The sequence below is a fragment of the Pseudopipra pipra genome, chromosome 6 (genome assembly GCF_036250125.1).
Source record: "Pseudopipra pipra isolate bDixPip1 chromosome 6, bDixPip1.hap1, whole genome shotgun sequence".
NCBI lineage: Eukaryota > Metazoa > Chordata > Aves > Passeriformes > Pipridae > Pseudopipra > Pseudopipra pipra.
Window position 1 is genome coordinate 48,545,773 of NC_087554.1, and position 22,354 is coordinate 48,568,126.

At 42.6% G+C, this 22,354-nt stretch overlaps 1 protein-coding gene across 3 annotated transcripts in view; it reads right to left on the minus strand.

Annotated features, from left to right (window-relative positions):
• Nucleotides 1-19,924: 19,924 nt before the first annotated feature.
• CCDC88C (coiled-coil domain containing 88C) overlaps nt 19,925-22,354 on the minus strand; it is a 100,160-nt gene continuing 97,730 nt past the window's right edge. For all 3 annotated transcript variants that reach the window (XM_064658980.1, XM_064658979.1, XM_064658978.1), the window contains one exon: nt 19,925-22,228. In XM_064658980.1, the coding sequence (XP_064515050.1) occupies nt 21,218-22,228 (1,011 nt within the window). In that variant the 3' untranslated portion in view covers nt 19,925-21,217. The remainder of the gene's footprint in view (nt 22,229-22,354) is intronic.

The following is a 22,354-nucleotide window of genomic DNA, read 5'->3' on the forward strand; positions in this document are numbered from 1 at the left end:
GCCTTTTGCCAAATGCAAGGTCTGAACAACTGGTTGAGCACAGGGAAGTGCTGAAAAAAAAACCACTTCGGAAAATCCCTATTTATGGTAATAATAAGTTCTTACAATGTGTAATTTCAGGCAAGCAGTCTAAGTAGTATCAGGGAGGTGAATCACATAACAGGAATTAGTCATGCTATAGCTGCCTCAAAGCTTTTAAAAATGACCCTCATTTGCCCCCTACTTCATGCTGTTGAAGATCAACCAGGTGGACGACATGACCCTCCAAGAATTTCACTGATACGTGGTTGTGACTAGCTCCTACCCACAGAGGTCATCTTCCTGAAGCTTCATGAGTGACTTGCTTGAGTACAGAACAGTGGGTGGAGGAAAACAGATTACACCACTTCCTGTAGACATCTTAAATCACTGTTATTACTCAGAGACAAAACTCCAAATCTTCCTTTCCCCTCAGCCATGTCAATGTCCCTCTCCCCCACAGCCCTCCTTCACATAGAAGCCAAAGAAGCATCCTGTCACTATTGCAGAAGCAACAGGCAAGTAAATAATAATTACTCATGGACAACAGAATTTCTTATATTCCCAAATTTGTATGGTGATCCCCATTTAAAAGGACAGTGCAAAAACAAAGCCCAGATTACAAAGGTCTTAGTAGAAGCCACATAAACCATGATCGGTGCACAACATTACCAGTAAGGAACAATGACTGGAACAACTGTGTTGTATCCTGGGATTGAGAAATAGGAACTTCACCCTTCCGAGCTAAATGAGTTCTGATTCATTTTACCATCTACAGCCTTGGGCAAAATCACCCTTCTGATTCATTTTCCTAAACTCTGTATTACTGCCTCTTTTGATGCTGCAGCCTGCTCTGACACCAGCACTGTGCTCCATCAGACAAGATGTCTTACACAGAAGTCAGTGACTTAAGGTCCAGGTCATATCTATACTGCATTTTGATGAATTTTGCCTCCCTTGGTTTGCCGGCGTGCCCCTCTACCCCCGGCACTGCCACACACCTCCTGCTCCACAGAGTGGCTGATCAAGGGGTGCCACGGCCCTGTAGGAGCCACTCCACAGATTTCTCTACAGCCTGAGCACGAGCCACCCATTTGCAGCCTGTGGGTTGTAGTACTGGCTGGCACCCACACAGGTCAGCACGCACCAAGGGTGAGCAAAGCTCACTAGCTGCCAGCCTAAACCTTTGGCCAGACACTTATGGCCCTAGAGCTGATGTGTGTATTGAGAGCAACTTGTCTCTGCACCCACATGCTCTCACAGAAAGGGGAAGGAATGCTGGCAACATGCAAGGCAGTCCCTCCCGTCAAGCCTCCCCAGCATCGCTCACTGGTAACAAGGGAAAACATGCTCAAAAACTAACAAGTTGGAGACCAAAGCAGGGACCAAATTATCTTTCTGCTTGCATCTTTTATACTGCTGCTTCAAACCAAGGATCAGCACATCATACCTCCCAGACAGAACTATCTCATTAACTAAAAGGAGTTTGGAAAGCAACCAAACATCCATCCATACAATCTTTTCCCTCCTTTACTGATAATTCAGCGCATAAAATGATTGTGCAGTGCTACTGACAAGCAGTAGCTTGGGACATCAATAATCAATGACTAATAACATTTGACAAATAGAAAAGGCTGTCTGATAGAAAAATTTTGCTTGCTAAGTCTAACTGAAATGTGGTCTAAACTCTGCCATGTCTGAAGAGATTGAGCACATCTGTTCAAGGAGAATGTTAACATTTTCATTATTCCACGCATCAGCAAATAATGATACATTCAATAAACTCATCTCTTTTTAAAATACCATTTCTGCATATATGATTCAGTATATGATTCATTTTGTACAGTAAAAGTCTTAAGACACGGTAAAGTGAAAAGTTGTTTACAATATTTGAAGGTTTTTCCCTTCCTCCCCTGATTTTTCTTTGACTTATTTTTCTTCTGTTTGGATTAATTTAAATTGAAGAGGTTAAATTCATCATGGGATAGGAGCCTGTTCAACTGAAGTACCTAACATCATGTGCACTATTGACATTTAAAACTGGAATAATTCTTTTGTGCCTTTGTACTATGTTTGTGTTGCTGGCTTACACTGATCACCAATGTGCCTTTCAGACATTTCTGTTCTAGATCCAATTCTTTCTAGTCTAGCACACCATCCACCCTTCCACGCACTGCTGTTTAGCTATGCTCATTTCCTTTCAGGCTCAGTTGAGTCTTTTTTGGCTCTTGTTCTGTATTTCTGTATTTCTTCCTTAGATACAGCCTTGAGGGGTGGTGTGGGGGTGTGTTGTGCATATGCATTTGTGCATGTCTCCAAATAGTCCCCATCTAGTCTGTAGAGATTTAAGTCTTCTAAACTATCCCTTTTTGCTACCTTTAATTCAGCTTCTTTATTTTTTTGGAGTTTCCCTTTTGGAGATTAACCAAGTTTCCTGTAGAACTGACTCAGTAGTCACATGTAACGCATGTTCTCCATTGTTATTTCTCAGACTTCTCACGAGAAGCAGTGTGTCTTGCAAAAGGTTTTCCTTTGGGCTCTTTCCCTCATTGCTGCTCTTGCTCCCAAGATGACTATTGAAAACTTCAGTCCTTTCTTTCTTTTTTCACTTAAGGATACATGACTCCTAGTCTCCAATGGATTAATCATTTTAAACAAAGTGTTGGCATCTATATCTGCAGGCTTGCTTACATTTTCATTTCCTGAATTTCATTTCCTCAATTCCCTTAATTTTCGTTTAAAAAATTATTTTAGTAGTCGCATGATTTTTAAGTGCTAGTGTCTTGCTTTCATTAAGATTTAAACAAAGTCTGGCCTTCCCTTACTCCCAGGTGCTCTCATTTCACGATGTGTATGAATTGCCTTCCCTCTTCCATTTTCTCAGCCATACCTTGGAATGACTCTCTTTGTATCTCTGGCCTCGAACATGGTGCATGAAGCCTTCCTCAGCACAGAGCTGCTGAATTCCTCTACTTCAGCATTCTGCCTTAAGATCATGAATGTTCTTTCTATCCCCTCTCCATCCCACCTTTTGGATGACACTGGAATCTGCACAAGCAGTGGCTGCCTACTTCCCTGTGTCAGAGCCCCGTCTGGTTTGCCACCTCTCTCCTGGGAGACAGGTCCCAGCATCCTGCCTGGAGGCACAAACTCAGCCATCCATATGCTTGAAATCCAACTGATCTATATGTTTGAGATCCGACTGACCCTTCTCTAGTCTTCTTTTAAAGAAAATCATGAGGAGAAACCTGCCCATAATAATGGTATTAATCTGGACAAAAGAGGTTCAACACAAAAATTGAGAAAAAATTGAGAAAAATATTTGAAGAGGCATGACCTCATGGAAATGAAAAAAGCCATTTTTTGATACTATTAGTATCAAAGAAGACACTCACACCATTCACTTCCCAACATGCTTCTGACTAGAGGAAAGGGAGAGAATCAAATACTTGTTACAGGTGAGTTCTGATGAGCTCTTGAGTGAGAGATGAGAAAGCTGACACAGAAGATGTGAGAGTCCAAATTGAGAGCTGTTTAGAAATCCACGTCCTGCTCTGAGGTGGAGGTATAAGACCATCTCTGAAATGTGAACCCTAGTTCAAATTCCAAATAATGATGTCTCGACATGACAGGTTAAGGGATTTTAGTTTAAGTCTCTTGAAAGATTAAAAGATAATTTCTATTTTGAAAGCTGTATCTGAACATTTCTTAAACATGGACCATAAAACATACATCATCTAATTAAATATGTGAGTACACACTAAATCATTATCCATCACAGAGTAAAAACTCTCCTTCTTTCTTAGCAGATGGAAGACAAAATATTTCCAGATGTAAAATTATCAAACTCTAATTGTTACTAAAATATTGAGTTAAAAGAAAGCCAAACCATGAGATCTCTGTAAGATTTCCATTCTTCCCTGCTGTTGTTGCCCATTTTAGCATTTTATTCAGGTGTCATTAAAGTGACTTAAGTTTGATAGTTCAATTACATTTGCTTTTGTAATGCATTCATTATTTATCTCCCCTTCCTCTGTTGGCTATCTAACCAGTCTTCAAAGCTCTGTGTCTTTACTGCTGACCCATAGGACACAACATAAGAGAAAGGAAGCTTGAAACCTTGCAGAATAAAGCAACCATGTTCAGAAATTAAAGACTAGGCTCATCTTAGCAGCAAGAGCTGTCCATAGCAATTTGTCAGTGGAGATTGTCAGGAGGACATCTCTCATGGAGCAGCAGTAACAGCAGCCCTCTCCATTACCAGTAGATCAGATCAGTTTTGCATTTCTATTTGCCTCTGGCGTGGTGACAGATCTGAGCTTAAGCAATCCCAGATCAAACTCCAAGACAACCCAGCTGGAAACAAGTTTGTTGCCACAGAAACAATTTCTGGCAAGAGGGCTCCATGGAGAGGAATAGAGCATACTTTCAGGTGAGCCCCTTTCTGAGTCTCCATCTAACAGTGTTTCAAACCTATTATCTAGTATTTTTCTCTTTTTCAGACAGATTAGCTACAGCTTCCAGATGAAGTACCTAAAAAAGCACTCTTTTTGCTACCCAGTAGATTAACAGAATTCAGAACATCATTTCTAGTGGAGAAAAAGAGTTACAGTGGATGCACCCCTCAGGGAATAAACTGCAATGTTTTCCCTAGCTGCCATTGCTTACTAATACCTTTAGTTAAAATTACTGGCCAGTTTCTTCGAAACATTAAATCTGGTCTGTGTCTTTTCAAAAACAATTGCCATCAGCTGTCAGGGTCAGCAGTTCTGCAAATGCTTCAGCTGGCAGAATAATTCATAACAAGCATTAAAAGCCACTTAGAATAAGCTTTATAAGAAAAACAAACCTCTTAGACGAGACATTCAGCTAATTTTAAAGGTAATGAGCCTCACAAGGCCACTGTGTCTGGGGTTCTCTTTCCACAGTTCTTCACTTAAAAACAATTAGCAAGTTGTGTAAATGTCTTCGTGAGTGGACATGACTTTCTTTGGTAATCACCACACTGACACAAGTATGGCCTTCAGGAGTGAAGCCCCAGGCACCATGAACGCACCCTCAGGTCAGGTCTAGAAAAACTGGCAGGGAAGAAATTTTCTTCTCCATGCAGTGTCTAGTGGGATGCCAAGAGCACTTGCAGTTACAGCATCAGCTGTTTAATCTGAGAGACGCCATCCACAAGGCTGGTAAAGGGAGGAAAACCTACATTAATGACCCCAACCTTTGTCCACCTGGCCCTGTGCAACTGTGCTCAGCCACAGGTAAGAAGTTTCCTGTCTGTCTGACCTCAGTGACCAGACACCCTCTGAGCTCACCCTAACTGAGAGCAGTATGGTGACAACTGCATACACCTAGTTCTGCTGAGACACATCTTCCTCCCTTCTCTCCTCTTTCCCTGTATCTCACTTCTCTCTTTTCCCACTGCTATAAGATTGCTTACAGTCCTCACATTCCAGAACAGGAGGGATGTCAATTTTTGTCTGCCAGCCACAAAGTGAAATAAATACATCTCACTGGAGATGTCAAGTGACACAAGGGTTTTTAATGTGATATTGGAACAACCATATCTTTCTTCATTTAAAACTGTGATATTCAAATCACAACGATGTGATGTGAACATTGTCACCCCCACTGGCTGTGTCCCACTGCCACAGAACAACATATTTGCCTGATCCTATAAACCCAGTGTTTTCTTACAGTATACTTCCCAGACCCTGGAAAGACTCCTAAAACTTCAGGGTTGTTTTTTCTATGTTATCATCTTACTTACAGCTGTAGAGCACAGAGTGTAAAATAAGCTGGAAACGGTTCTCTTCTGCCTCTTCCCTCATATAACAGAAAGATCTTACAATTGCATGTGTAGGAGCATCCTGATAAGGGGGAACAACAACATAACAGCAATAAGATGGGGAAGCAGGAGGGATAAAGGTGAGGACAGTAAAAAATTTTGTTTCCTCAGAGAAGGAATGGAAGAGTGGGTGTTACATACACAGGATTGTCTAACTTTTACTGGCTTCTTGATTAAAGCAAACCTGAAAGAAGAAGTGGTCACGACACTGTGCTCTTCTGGAGCCAGTGTGGACACAGGGTGCTAAGGTGGAAAAAGTCACAGTGGGTGCTGATTAACAGACTGCTCAGAAAGTCCCGTAGTACTCACAATGACACCGTCATGTCTTATGAGTCCTTGCCTCACTGTTAAGTTTCCTCACATTTTTGTTAATAAAATTGTTAATAAATATCTGCATGTGTTCTGAACAGAAAAGGACAGGACTTCTTCTATATTCTTTATTTCTGAACTCCCCTCCCCATGCGACACACAAAGCTGATCGGTCAGTGAATTATTCTTCTTACAAAGACTGACAAGAATCAGAAAAATGTTCTCATAACACAGGCAACCTACAATAATGAACAAAAGTTTTTGATCCTATTAAAAAAAAAAAAAGATTAATTTCTGACCTGATGGATTTCACTTCACTAAACAAACCTTCACATTTAAAATTTCCCAAGTCAGATTCTGAACAGCAGCAAGAAAAGTGGCTTTGTGTTTGGAAAATATAGTAATGACATACATGTTTACTTTAACAATTTCGTTTCATCAATACAACTTCAACACTTATCTCTCCTTGTGCCTAAGTGGAACACAAGAAAGTTTTTTTTAGTGAAAACTTTTATTCTAAGTTCCCGCGAGTGGGAACTTTGCCAATGAAATTAATTTTCAAGTTGTAAAGTTTTTTGGACACATTGCTTTGGTTGAGTCCTTGGAGCACCTTGTTTTTTTGCTTTAACAACCCAGCCAAAAAACCATCCTACCGCCTCTCCAGGGGTCATAACCTTGTATAACCTGGCCCAATGGTGGAAAATGAACTTGCTTTTAAGAATTAATAGTTAAAAGTGAAGCTCACCTGTTAGCAGAGTTCATGCAAAGAGGTTTTGCCTGCAGTGTGAGGGGCACAAAACTTTCCTTCTCCCAGCTCCTGCTCAGGCTGTTGGTGAGGCTGTTCTCCTCCCAGCTGTGAGCAAGGCTGTTGGTGAAACAGCCAGATAAGGAGGAGGAGGAGATTGTGTTTCAGCTCCTGTGCTCTTTATAGTTGAACTGTGAAGGACTCAGCCCAGCCCAGCCCTCTCCTCCCTCACCACTCATTCATAAATGAAAGAGATGAGAGTGCCAAAAGCAGGCACTAAGTACAGAGACTGCAATGCACACGGAGTGGTGTTCACAGCTGTACCTGCTGACACAGACACGGACCAGCAGATAACTGCACGATGATCACAGCTGGTGCAAAGCCCAAATACTGCTGCTTACAGCTTATCTAAACACACACAGATGCTGCCTCATGCAGGCGTATTAAAAAGTATACAGAGCATTAGTGTTGTTATTAGTATAATTTCCAGTAAGTTGTTTCTAGAGCTTGCTGAGATCAGACCCTCATTATATCCAAACAGAGCAGAAGGTGATCTCTGCACAAGGAAGCATCTTCTCTGACTGTGAAAGAGCAAGGGCCGCAAGGGGCGCGGGGCAGTTCCTTCCTCTCTTGTCTACGCAGACAGACTGAAGCATAAACAGATCAAAGGGCTTGTCCAAGGTCACTCAGGGAGACTGTAGCAGATGAAAAACCTGACCTCCTGTTAACTCACGTCACTATTTTTATTCCCACAGGAGTGAAAGCTGCACCATGGGATATGTATTAAAATCTCTGTCTCTCAAACTGAAACACACTACTCTTAAAAACACAGATAGTTACAAATTCCACCACTGAAACTGGAAACAAAAGCTGTTACCAGTTCAGGCCCTAAACTGGTACATAACTCGCCCTCTGCAGTGCTCTGCCATGCTGCTGTAGGGACACCAGTGGCACTGCACACTCAGGAGAGCACTTAGCCAGCGTTCCCTTCTGCTCACTGCAATGGGCAACAGTGCTCCAAGGATGGCCAGGGACAGCGAGCCTGGAAACAGAAACCTTAAGCAGGAAACTCCAAGACATGTTCTCCATTTCCAACCTGGTGGAAAGCAGAGTGACATAAGCACAGAAACAAAATAGAAAAAAATAAAACAAACAAAAACAGGGAGAGGATACAAGAGCATTTACAAAACTTGGAAATATTCCAGCAGTACCCAGGCTAACATCAGAACCAGGATCAAAAATAATTCTACATTCCGAACACAGGCAAAGGGCTCTTCAGGTATGACAGGCTACCAGATGGCAGAGCCCTTCCTCTGCCAGGGCCTCTGGCAGATCCAAAATTTTCCACAGGGTTAAGGAACCCCTCTGAGTTTCTGAGGAGGGATGCACCAGAAAAAATAGGGAATTCTTGAACATGGCCAGAAAAGGCTGCAACAAGCACAGAACAGTCCTTTGCAGGCTCACCATGCTGTTTTGAGGGTGTCAGAGAGGCAGACAGCACACCTGGCTGAACAGGCAAGGCACAGGATCCTGGGAGCACAGCCAGAGGCTGAACACCCTGTGCAGTATTAGGGAATATGAATGGTTGGTGTCAAATTTATCAGGACCACAGCTCCCTCCTCTGATTTGCTTTTTTGTTGTTATTTTTTGTTTGTGGTTTTAAATTTTTTATTTTGCACTCATTTAGTGTTTATTATTTATTTTTATATGTATTTTTATATACATACATAAGAATACAGATATTAAGAAAATCAAACAGACTGTGATCTTTCAGGAAGTGAAGTAAAACATTTGTTCCAGTGCCTTTTAATCTATGGTTATGTACCCTTGGGTATTGCAACTCTTTTATTATAGATTTTATAGAAGACAATATTAAAAAAATAAAGTGCAATTACTTCCTTAGTAGTATGTGTGCTACTCTGCAGTAAAAAGCAACAGGGCATTCTGTTGGACCACTTACCTTCCCCAAGAGCCTGCCAGGGGCAGAGATCACTGTGGTGTCCAGTTCTCATAGGTGGCTGCAGGGAAAGCTTTTTCACCTGCTGCAGAGTCCAGGCTGCAGATTGGGAACAAACCCTGAGAAGATCCACAGACAGTGATTACCCTTTGGGTGCTGGGGAAAGCAGAGGCACCAGTGGAACTGACATAGTGGGCAGTATCTCTTTCCTAATTTCCACCTTTGTTTCAATTGTCTTGTCATGATGAAGATGCTCAAAGATGTGTCAGACAGATGCTGGATACAGGTGGCCGGAATACTGAGAAAGTAGAGCCTTGGTCATCAGACACAATATAGGTCCATCTGGTAAATCAGGCCTTGCAAGTACCATCACGTCAACAAACCTCCCTCTCAGAAAATTACGGAACAAAATAAACTGCAGAAAACCCCTGGTTTTATATCCATTCTATTTCGCTCATCTAAGCCTGCAGATGCTGTAAAGCAGGTAACTAAAATAAAGGGATTTGGTGGTGTGGGCCACCTGCCCTCATCACTTCCAAGGGGGCAGAACGATCTGTTGCCACCTCCATCACACACACACACACTCAGCAATTGTATACTGGACCATATTTAAAACTCTGAAAATGAAAAGAAATAACATTTTTTGGTAGCCTTTTATCTCCATGAATTATACAGTAGTTATTAAAACTGACAAATAGCTATTACTCGGTGCAAGTGGCAATTCTAGCTTTTTGCTCACTTTGGTCAAATCATTTTAATGCTTGTGATGATTAAGTAACTCCATTGAATTGAATTGCTCCTGGCTTCCATGTGTCAAAACCAGAAGCAGCAAGCTTCAAAAAAAATGGAGTTAAACTGGTGTTATAAATGTCACAGACGCCACACAAATGCAGCAGGAAGGAGATCATTTAGACCATCTCCTTAGTTTACTCATTGAGGAAAGCTAAACTACCTCCTCCAGAGTTTTAGCTTCTCTTAAATAGCCTTTAAGGAAGATTCTGCCTCTCCTCTGGCAATGTCTCCATCCCCTGGCTAGGGCTGTTCTTAAAAAGCTTGCACTAATACAAAAATATTTATCTTCTATGTTCCCAATTCATTCCTCTTCTACATGTCCTTCTGGGAATATACATGAAAACCAGTCTATTGCTACCATTCTCAATATCATTTAAACGTCTGAGGATTAATCATGCTGTCCCTCTTAGTCTTTTGTAGACTAAGCAACCCCACTTTCCAGTGTTCTTTGTAGATCACATTTTCCAGACCTCTGCTCACTCACACTGGTCTCATTTCCAGTCTCTCTCATCAGCATCCCTCTCTAAGTGTATTCCAGTGGAGGCCCTTTCTGGCAGTGCTGGCTTTGTTTGATTCCAATTACTTGATCCATCCTTTGCTTATGAGGGTCAACTTTCCTATGAAGTTTCGTTTAAATCCTTTCAAGCACCCATTTTGATGAGGAAAGGATAAATAACCTCTCTCTTTTGCAGTGACAAGCCACACAGACATTCCCATTTTGTGTAGCTGAGAAACAAGGACTTGCTACTGCTCTTCCTGGTCCACCCTAGAGCCCCTGCTGGGCCAGCTCTTACACTGCCTCGAGGGGTGGCCATGCAACACAAAGCTTCACTTGCTTCAGAGGTTTCACTGCAGCCAGGCATCTTGCTTTATCTAGCTCTTCTCCTACTATTTTCCCTTGTTTCTGCTGTTGTCCCAGTCTGCATGGCACCATGTGTTATTAACCCTTTCCACAGGTTAGAATGGTAACAGGTTGTTGCAGAGCACACGAGCAGCCCTCAGATCTGCACTCCAGGTGCTTTGGGAGGATGCATGGACCAATGTACTAAAATTTATGCTCAGAATGTGCCCCAAGTGGTGAGCTTGGCTTCAAGGGTTGCCAGTGAAAAATGCTATTGCCTAACATACATCTCACAAATAAGTTCAATCACCCAGGCCACCTTTCCACTTCCAGAAGAAATGTCAGGTTATCTGCTCTTGCCACTGTACTGGCAGCTATCAGGTTAGACACAGACTCCTCCCTCTCGGTGCCTGAGTTCATGGGATTTCCCAGATTCTCTTCAAAGCCTGCAGGATTCCCACTCCTCCAGACTCAACACAGCTCAGCTCTGTGTTCCAATAGAAAAGGACCAAGCTTGTATCCCCAAGAAAGAAAGCAGCCAAAGTGCTCTCACTCAGCAGAGCACCATGTGTGTCAGGGCACTGCCAGGAGCACGGGAAAGCCAGCACCGATGCAAAGCACCAGCCCTGAAGAGCTGCTGCTGACACCATGACAGTATGTGAGGTGGCCCTTGATTATCCTCCTGAGGTCTCTCACATGTGACACTGGCTATTTGGGAGCTTTCATCCTTCGAATGGTGACTGGAGATGTACCCAATCCTTAGTTATTTTAAAACCTTTAATTTCTGCTCGTAACACATATGACCAGACTTTTATCCCATTCACCGTCATGCTCCACAGAAGAAGAGATGGAGCCAGGACATGAAGGGGACCCCTTTCACAGACTCCACTCACAGTGAGCTGCACCTTTCAGCTGACTTTGTGAGTTAGTCCCTCAGCTCTCTCTCACACTGGCCAGCACAGCTCTGGCTGTGCATCAGCCAGGCACTGCGGGGCTAGAAATGCAATCTGAGGCCAGGTAATTTAGCTTGGGGTACTGACGCTTTCATAATTCAACCTACCTTATCCCTTTGTAGGGATCCTCCTTGTGAGACCATCCTTCATCAGGTATAAATTCTCTCCTGGCTCAGAGGTTACCAAACTGGCTCTCAATTGGCAGCTACTTTCTGCAAGGTGAAAAAAGACTGGCAACACCTTTGGGAACTCAGGAAAACTGGGCATCTTCTGCCACAAATTAATGCTCAGCAAGTTAATACAGACTGAGATCATCTCAGCTTCTCACAGGAATGTGTGACCAGCAGGAAATTCTCTCTGTCCTTGCCATGCTGGTGTTCTCCAAGCTCCTTCAAAATGAAAATCCAAAAGCACTCAACATTTCCTACTTCTGCCCACCTCAGCAGAGGTAGGAACGTGGAAGGGCAGGGAGGAGTCAGTAATCTAGATACGGAGAGCAAGCCATCCCCACAGGGTTGTTAGGTGTTTTTTGCTAGATAGCATATGCCTCTCTGGCTTCTTCCTGAGGTAGGGGAGGCAGGGAACATGTTTTATTTACACTGAAAGTATAATTTAACAATTTTTGCACCTAGACTGCCAACATTCAACACAGAGAACTTCATTTTGCACACTAGAAATGGGCTTCATGGAGGTAAACTTGGAGCCCTACCACTACATGTGGATTAACAGTCATCATCTGCAGAGGATGAAAGCCTTGTAGAGGGGTAGTTGGTTTATCCTAGAGTGCCCTGTAGTACAGCTGCAGGTAGCTGGTTCTTCCCTTTGCCTATAAAGGGAGAAAGGCCTCCCTCTTACAGTAAGAGCAAAGAATGAAGTGATATGAACCTCACACATCCGTCCTGGAGCTCTGCCTGTTTCTGTTCATGATACTGAACAATACAAATACACAGACACAAAGGAAGTTGAGAATGTAGAAGTTTCTATGCAAAGACTATCAGAATGTATAAAAAGTTTTGTCAAAAATCTAGGAGGCAAGGGCAGTGGAATTATTGTAGTCATCACAGCTACTCCAGAGTCCAGGCTAGAATATCTCTGTTCTTGCTATCCACAGAAAAGACTGAATTAATTTTTTCCCCAACTATTATGCCACTAAAGAGACACTGGCTTTGATGTGTGGCCTTGCAACTACTGGTTGTGTGCAGGACCCATGGATGATTGTGGATGTGTTGGGAGTAACCAGCTGGACTCACTGCAAACGTATGCCTGAACTTCCTTTCAGCTATGGAAAAGAAGGTTGGTCAGAGGTAAGTGGAGTTCTTCAGGAAGGATAGCCACATGGACTTAAACTCCTGTGCTGCTGCTCTTCCCCCTATTAGCATGGATCTGGGACTTTCAGTTTGAGAAGAACTGTAGTCATAAGGTGGCCCATATACCAGTGCCCCAATGCAGTGAGGATGATGGGGCCTAAATGCCCTTGAACCAATACTTCAAGGATAAAACAGTCCCTGATCTTCAGTAACTGCAGCAGACAGTCAAAGTATGGCTGCACATAGTTCTTCAGATAATGGTGTTAGCCATAAAACATTGCTGCAAAGACATTGTGCTAAAAACAATAGACAGGGGTCACTGAGTTCACTTTTTGCTTTCCTTCTCACTTTCAGTTTTATATTCCCTTCTAAGTATACTCTCCTTTTCCAGATTAACAGTGTTAAACAGATATAACCTGTTAGAGTTTAACACGTGAAGGTAACATTTCTTCTGATTTTAGTTACAAAACTTCATGTGGATGAAATTTGATACAATAAAGTCTTATTGGTATCTGTTTTCATTCATTTGCCTGATTACATAAGAAGAGAACAACCACTTGCTCATATAGGATAGGTTGGGAGGCTGAGGGGAAGTCAGAATCTGCCAAATGGGACTCTGTAGCCATCGATATGGTTGGTTAAATAAACAAGGAAAAGAATCTTTGTTCATGGGAGCTAAATGTGGGTAGTGGAACTGGGCTTCAGGAATTCCAAGTTTTTTTTCAATTAAAGAAGCCAAAATAACCAAGGAAGGAAATTCTAAAACAATGAAAACGATGTGAAAATTCCTACTGTTACAAATACTGAAGACTAAATAGAAAAAATATTGCCCCACTATGCAAAAAAGTGATATGGACCTAGTTAAATGCATCTATCATCCTGTTAGTATTTTTAAGTGCTAACTAATTTTCACAAAGCTTTAACCATCAAAGCTATCTGCTGATCCTAAAATGTGTAACAAACAAGTTTAGAAATTATTATAAGATCTTGCATTCAAACTCTGCACAGATTGTAGAATTCTGTATTTATTGTAATGAAGAAATGTTTGAAGGACATCTCAATAAGATTTTGAGATCTGAAAAAAAGACTGGCTCTAGATTTCATGCAGACGTGCAGCTTCTACTTCAGAAACACCTGCAGTGGTTTGCAGCATGTGGTGTATCTGCTACCTCAAGGCTTAGTTGTCATTTGTCACAAACACAAAGAGCAAAATGGAGCAGTATGAATGAGCTAAAGGAGGATGTGGGGAAGAGGCACAATGAGAAGACAGTGACTGCAAGGTCACTACGGAGGGATGAGAGGGAAGAAAGGCCCCTTGGACTGACTGCACTGTGTATTTGGGCAAAATGTTTGAGCAGACTGAAGAAGGATAAAGCAAGGCAGTGTGGGGAACATTTGAGACAACAGCAGATGAGGAGCTAAGGAAGCATCAGAAAGCACTGAGAACAGATACTGAGATCAGGACTACAAAAGGACCTCAGGACATGAGGATGGGACTGTGTAAGAGATACTTAGGCAAGGGGAGAGTTGTATAGAGACATGACAACAGGAAGGAAAAATGGCAAAAATGTGAAAGCTGGCTGATAGTGATCTTTAGTGATGGAAGCAGGCATGGAAAGAATAAACTGCACCTAGATCTTGAGGGAAACAAGGTAAAGAAAGTGAACTCGGGGGTAGGAAACAGTTAAAGGTAACAATCTGGGCTGAAGAACAGAAAGGTGTCTAGTGCTGTAAAGGAGAAGTCATGGAGGAAGGAAAGTTGCTAGAGATGAAGTGGGCTAGCAACTGTGGTAGCTGGTAGGACAGAATCTGGCAAGAAAACTCCTTTGAATATTTTATGCAAAGAATTTTCTACTAATGCACACACATCGTTGTTGTTAGAAGAAGTGGTTTTAAGAGCATACCAATACATTAAAAATATACTGTTTCCCATCAAACACAAATAACCCACCTCCTTTAAGCATCAGCTATCCAGGATCAAGATGCTACTGTGTGGAAACATAAGAAAAAGTAGCAACAGCAGGGAGATCCTTGTGTCAATGAAGGCACCAAAGCTGCATTACAGAGAGTACATAATGGTTCCTCACTGGATGCCAGTTCAAACCTTTTGTGACCTAACTGATCCAAAACTAGTCTACACTGAGAAAGAACAACTTCATCAAATAGCTGGGAGATATGGTGGTAAGTGGAGTAGGCTGTGCAGTCCTGCTTACACAACACTGTTAGTACAGCCTTCTAAAGCATTCTACCCATTTCTATCATTTACTTACGGATCAAATAAGCTGTAAGCAAACTCAAGAGGCTGAGGAAATTGAAGGTCTATCCCCTACAGTTTGTGCCTGCCTGTTTTCTCCATCTGCCTTTTCACAGAATCACAGAGTATGTTGGGTTGGAAGAGACCCATAAAGATTATTAAGTCCAACACCCTACTCTTCGAAGGACTACCCAACACTCAACCACATGATGAAGAGCATCATCCAGATTGCTCTTTGAACTCTGACAGGCCTTTGCACTGCTATGAGCAAGCAATCCTTGTTCAGAGGATTGCTACTTTAAAAAAAAATTCTTAAGATTTTCCCTTCACAGACATTTCCCTGATTTGCATAATTTCTTCTACTTTCACTAACAAACAGCCACAAGGGTCCTATAGGAGCACTCTCAAACTCATTGGGAGCTTTCCATCTCTGTAGAAGCTGAGATGCTACAGCTGAACATCCCCAGGTAACCAGCAGCTCTAAAACACACACATCTGTGGATTAGGCATTTTATGGGCCCAGTGCACACACATGCAAGTGCAAGTTTTAGGTAACTAGAGAAAAAAATCCTCTTGCAAAGGTGCAAGGAAGTATTTTTCATGGGTTTAACAAGAATGGGATAATTTTGGTTAGAGACATTTAAAACAGCAAGGGAACAGACTTTCATATGCCATAACCTCCAAAATACCCTCCTGAATGGTAAAACAATCAGAGTGGTAGTACTATGAAATGCTCACTTCAGTTCCTCAAGACATACTTTCCCACTTCTTGCAGAAAACTCCCTCTTTTCTCCAATGCAAGTCTCTAGAAAGGCCTCAGCAGGCCACTGGGAAGCTCTGCTTCTCCAACTGGAATATCCTTCTCAAACTTTCATGTTCTTCCTTAGCAGTGTGTTCCCAAATGCAAACTGTGCTTTACTTGCCAGTAATGTATCTCAAACTTCCAGAGCAGGCAACTACTGGAAAAGTGATGTGATCTTTAACTTGTAAATTTCAGGGATTTTTACATGGAGAAGGTGCTCACTGTTCAAAGTGTAGTAGCCCAGCTCCATCCTGAATCCAAAGGCAGCCAGCACCTGATGTTGGAGAGAAAGGGGGAGGCTCCTATATTTTACTTAATAATGTTTTCTTAAAGCAGAGCCTGTTTAACTCTCCCACAAACTGTCTTGTATCATAAATCAAAGCGATAATAACACTATGATATTATATTAATCTATTTGAATTCCTAAGAGCCTGGTGCAATGAGTCTCACCAACAGCTTCATTCTTCCCTTCCCAAGCATTCTTTCCTTTAGCACGACTTTCAGATCATGCCATACGGTGTCACCATCAGAGGAGGGAGCTGGGCTCCTTTTGCTTTCCCTTTGTGCAACACAGCTTTTCACAGGCTAGTGCCAGTGCTCAGATCCATGGCTCTTCCTCATTCTGGTATGCAATACACACAGTCTGTATTTTGGCACAGTCTCGCCATCAGTGCTACATAATCCTCAGTTATGATATTCTTTAGTTAAAAATGTGCAAGTATTTTAACTAGAGCTGATCAGAACATCTGGGAATGATGAGCTGACATTAGTTTCCATGGCATTCTGTGGTTCGTTTTGGACATGTTTTACGTTCCTAGTTTCTGTGGAATAACATTTTCACTGTCCTGTTGTCAGTAAAATTCCAATTTTGCCTCCCTACAGCTATATCCTAAAGCCCCCAACAGTCAATAAATAAACTGTCTCTTCCATGTTTCAGCTGGGGTAAGCACAAGTAGTCTCCCACTGGGTTCCCCACTCATCCATGTTACTCTTTAATGGGATTCTTCACAATCCTCCAAATCTGAACAAACCTCAACTTTCTGTCACACTTCATCAACTTACATTTCAGTCTTTAGGACAGGGGTTAGCCTTTTAAGGACTTTCCCATTTGAGAAGCTTTTGAACAGCAGCTCTCTGTTTTCTACTGTTCTCTTCATACTTTTGAAAAAATCCTTCTGACTGGAAGAATACCATTTAATTTTGCAAAACTTGCCATAGCTTCTCACAGTCACTTAAAAGTCCTGTCAGTATTCTCTTAAAGGATAAATTTTTTCACCCTTTTCCAGCTGACTCCATTCTCTCTTAGTTCTTATGGTAGCCTCTAGTACCAACTTTCAAAACAGACCTTCACATCCCAGTCTAATTCTCAAGTATAGCAACCCTTCATAACTTCATTTGTTATTTTCAGTAACTGAACTATTTCACTTTGCACTGTTAGGTCAGGTTTGTTCTGCCTGGTACTGGCAATTTGTAAAAACATTCCCAAGTTTTCCACCTTGCCTTGAACATCTCCAGTGCTGCTAGGAACTGATATTCTATTATTCTGGTGGGTAGAGAAGAAATTTTTAGGATAAAATGTTTTGGTGAAATTTATTACTGATTCCACCCCCCACCCCCCTTTCATCTAAAAATGAAAAACCAGAATTCAAATGCTCTCAGGACAGCTGGGTTCATATTTAATGAGAAAAAAAAATGAAATTGTGTTGATATCTTCACATCAGTTCAACGTCCAGTTTGTAATCATTTGCCATGAACTAATGATTTCTGGAGGATTTATGCCATGTTCTGTATTAAAGTCATTTACCTGTGGCTGAAATAACATGCTTCCAAACATCTGGACAATCAGAAATAATTTCCAACCTGTTTCCTGATGCACCATTTTTCTAAGCTAAGCAGTAGCTATTTTTACAACATCCTTAGCACTTAGAACTTCCCTCATTACAGAAAAAAAAAGTAAATTCTATTTTTCAATTCTTCTCAATTATCTGGAATCAGAAAAGGTCTGTTCACTTCACGATCAAGTCCCAGGTTTGAGGAACAGCTGAAGAATATGTAACAGGAAAAAGGTTTCCATGACATGGTGCCTCTGTAAAGGATAGTATTTTTTGGTAAGGAGTTGGTGTGCTCACTACAGAGCACACCAACTCCCTAGAAGCCATTTCCACAGCCATTTATTTTACTTCAAACCAACATCATCATCATCATGCAGCATGTGCAATTTTAAGCAAAATTTGTTTCCTCGTGTCAAGCAGCTTCACTGACTTCAGAGTGCAGGGTGTGGGTATTGCCAAAGGCACATCCCCTTGGCTGTCCTGGAAACCTATTATCTGCCTCCTTGGGATGGGATCCCCTTCAAAAATCTATCCTGTAATAGAAAACACAATCTAGAGAATTAATGAGCCACACGTACAAACTGAGGCACTCCCGTCACTGAACGGCGCTACTTGAAGTCTAGAACCATTCAAAGCACTGCTTAGCAACCTTCAGAGAGCTTCCCTCTGTGTCAGGAAATGTCAGCATCCTCTTTCCCATGCAGAGCTGGGAAAAGCCAGTGTGCTGAAGCCCAGGGCTTCTGCAGAGGTCCCTCTTCCCTGGTGTCCCACAGGCAGTGGAGCACAGCCGCAGATGGAGGCTCGATCTGTGGCCTTCCCACAGCCCAGCCCGGCTGCCTGCCCATGCACAGTAGGTCTCAGCAGCCTTCAAAGCTGTGCAAATTGGAACACCTACTTCGCCTTCAGTTCTTGGAAGGAATCAAGAAATGGTCTGGCAGCTCTGCTACATCTCTTTCCACCACAGGAAAACCTCTCCCAGCAGCTCCTGCCACCTCACACAAGCTGGTGCCTCACACCACCTCCACCAGCACAAAGGCAGGAGGATTTGCTGATTATTCCCTCTCTCTAAACACAACTGACTTCTCCTCTGCGTGAGGTCTCACACACCAAAACATGTTTTATCCTACCAATGACTGCTCCGGGCACCTCAGAAAGACAAAGCGTAGCAGCACCGTAGCTGTGGGCAGGCCTTCTCCCACCCACCCTGTTCCTTACCTGATGGAGCAGCACACGGTGGGAGCAACCCAGCCCGGGAGCCCCCGTGTGTGTCAAAGGAGAGTTGACAACAATTAGCAAACTGAGCAGACTGTAAAATAATTGCACCTGCCATGGCAGGACAAGCACCTACACCAAAACTTTCCTTAACATTCCCAGGAAGGCCTAAGGGCCACAGCACTGTGAGCTTCAACAGCTGTTCCACTGTATAACCTCTGTATTTAAAATCCTCCCGTACCTGAATGGTACTATGTAAGTACTTACTGCCTTTTTATTCAAACTCACTAGAACTGAGAAGGTGAACTGACAACTAAGGTGTGTCACTGGGCAGGTATTCACAGCAAAAGCAGATCTACAGTAACTGACAACTCACAGATCGCTTCCTCAGCAGTCCAGCCTGCACATGCCCTCCAAAAGGGAGCTGAAACAAAGGAGAAATACCAGTCTTAAACCTTTAGTGGTCTAGCCAAGAATCCATTTTGAGAGTGAATTTCTGTAAGAAGAATTTCAGTTTACCAAAATCACTCGGCGTGTTCTAAAATTGCCATATAGCACATAATTTTAAATTTGTTGCAAAACTATGGTTTACAATTAACACAGCACAGAAGGCAGAAAGTGCCTTTTGCCATTCTCTTTCATGTTGATAGATGAATAATTTCTCACTTTTATGAGGCATCCTGAGAGTTAAGCACAAAAAAAATTGTACAAAATACAAGCTTGGTCAAAACTGACAGCATGTTTGGCCTTGCCTGAAGTGGTCAAAGAAACATAAAAATTTAATGGTCTTATTCTACAGTGACCTGGAAGTCATTTAATTTGCATAATCAACCCTTCTAAAGTCTTCAGTAAAGAGGTCACAATTAAATGAAAAGATTTCTGATGCACTTTCCATGGCAACATTATAAAAATGAATGCAACTCTGCCACACAGATATGCAAATCAATACTGAGGCTTACAAAGCCCTATTGCAGACAGATGTCCATCCAGCACCATGAATCACACTTTTGTGGGTTTTTTTTTATTTTTCCGCGGAAAAAAAGTACAACATCAATCTATTTTATTTGAGCTTTATTATAAACAAGTCTGTAGTTTCCAGAATGGGATCACTACATATTAGATAACAAAAACATCATCAAATGAATCAGTTTTAGCTTTTACTAAATTAAATCAGAACCAGCAAAACAAGTATTTTTTAAAGGATTTAGTCTATTGCAAGAAAAACAGCTTTACAAACATGGAATTAAAGATACACATTTGATCATATATACAATAAGCAGCTGATGACACTCCGGACAGAAACATACAAGGAACTTTTTGCACATAAATAGATTTTTAGAAGTATATTTCTTTCACATGTATACAAAATTATTTTGCTTTCTATACTGAGAAAAGTTCTTGGAGACATAAACAAGGATTTCTAAGAGACAAAATCCCACATACCACTTAGGATGTGGGCTGTCATGCACACAAGGGTGTCATAACACAATTTACACAGCATTCCTATACAGTACTTGAGCTTCTTATATACATACTTACAAGACACTTTTGTACACGAGATGCCACCTTTGCAATGGAAATGGCACCTCCCCTGAAAGGCTGCATTAGTTCCAGTGTTTGTATAAAAGGTATAACAAGTTTCAAAAGGCAGCACCACTCTGCTTGCAGAGTCAAGGATCCACTGAGCTGCAGCTATAGTGAAGGCAATGGGGTCATTAGGCTGGCCTCTGTGTTTGTACAGTCTCAGAGGGGAAGGTTGAGATGTGACCCTTGAAGTCTATACAATACCTCTATAGCATGTTGCTGTGGCAAAAAGAATTGATTTTACCAGATCCATGGCTAAAGCCACAGACTTTTGCTCTTCAACTTTATCTTTACACTACTTAAGCCAAGCACTTAGTTCTGGTTTTGGGGGAGAAGTTTGGCTTTTATATGACCTTTCCAGAATGGTCAAATTATTTATCAATGGTGGGGTTGGGTTTAGCACACATACAACCTGTGAAATTTTTCTTTAATGCAGGCAAAAAGGGTGCACAGTGCAGCAATGACAGAGGACCTGGTAAGTTTCTCTGGAGTGGGGAATGCTCAGCACCTATGAGAATCAGGTGCCAAAGTCTGCTGTGAGATTAGGCCAGAATTCCACTTTGTTTTAGGCACAACCATGTCAGAAAAAGGGCTGGGGTTTTGCTCCTTGCTTCTCTTAATCATACTTTGTCTAACTAGGAAAGGGCACCCAGAGAACCCTCAGAGCAGCATGCAGGTGATGCCTTTTAAGACCTGACAGTGTCTAGATAAATGTTACCTGGACAGCCATAGCAAACACACATACTATAGCTGCATCTGTGGGTTACACACAGCCATACTCATACCAAACTGTCTGCTGATCCCCCTGGGGGTCAGGAGATCCGGGAGTGCTGTTGGAGCTGCTTCCTCTCACAGGCTCCTCTACAGCTTCAGTGCTGCTTTCTTGCAGCTTACCCTGGCACTTAGTAAGTAGGGCATCACCCTGGCCATGCCCTAAGGAAGCATTTCCCTCAGTGCTGCTGGAAACAGCTCTGCCAGGGGCCCCTGTGGCCACCTCCTCAGTACGAGGGGCTGGCTTGGGTTTGACTTTTGAAAGAGTGTGCGATGCAGATGAGTAGTGCTGCCCAGGGTTCACATGCTCTGGTTGCTGGGCATTCAGACTGCTGGTGGATGCAGTGGGCGAGGCAGAGAACTGAGAGAAGGAGAGTGGCCTCTCATCTTTCGGTGGGGCCAGGGAAAGGCGCCTCGCGTCCAGCTGCCGACAGCGGGAATCGACACCTTGCAAGGAACCTGCCACCTTTGCAGACTGTGGCCTCTCTCTTAAGATTGCCTGGGAGCTCGTTGGCACAGAAGCCCTGGTGCTCTGACTGACAACATCCTTGCCCCCATGCAGCTCTGCTGACTTCTGAGCGCTCTCCTGCCTGTAGGTCTCTGGGCCGGTGGCTCTGAGGAGGTCTGCAGAGGCTAAGCTGAATGCCCTGCTCAGGGACGTGCTCCTCTTGCTCGTGGTTCCAGGCTGCTGAGGCTGTGCCATCTGCCGCATCCCGCTGCTGGGCTGGTGCTGTGGTGTGTGAGGAAGCTTAAGGGACCCCCCCTGGGAGTTTGCCAGAGTGGGTTCCACTTGTCTAAGATTTGGCTTCAAGTAATTTCCAGGTTTAGGTGTTCTTCCTTCTTCATTGACAACAGTCATCTTCACGGTTGGAGCAACAAGACTAGTGGGCATCTTAGCAGCCTCCTTTCTGGATGGCTGAACCAGCAAGTTCCCAGTAGCTGAAGGCTCATTTGCTTTCCGAAAATAATCGCTGAGCAAGTCATCTCTGTTACTGGAGGTGTCCTGGTGTGAGAAAATATGTACATCACATTAATGACAACACTTTTTGTTTAAAGAATCACACAGGACTTTGTGTTCACATCATCTTCCTTCCCACTTAATTCAAACCAAATACAACCATAGATTTTA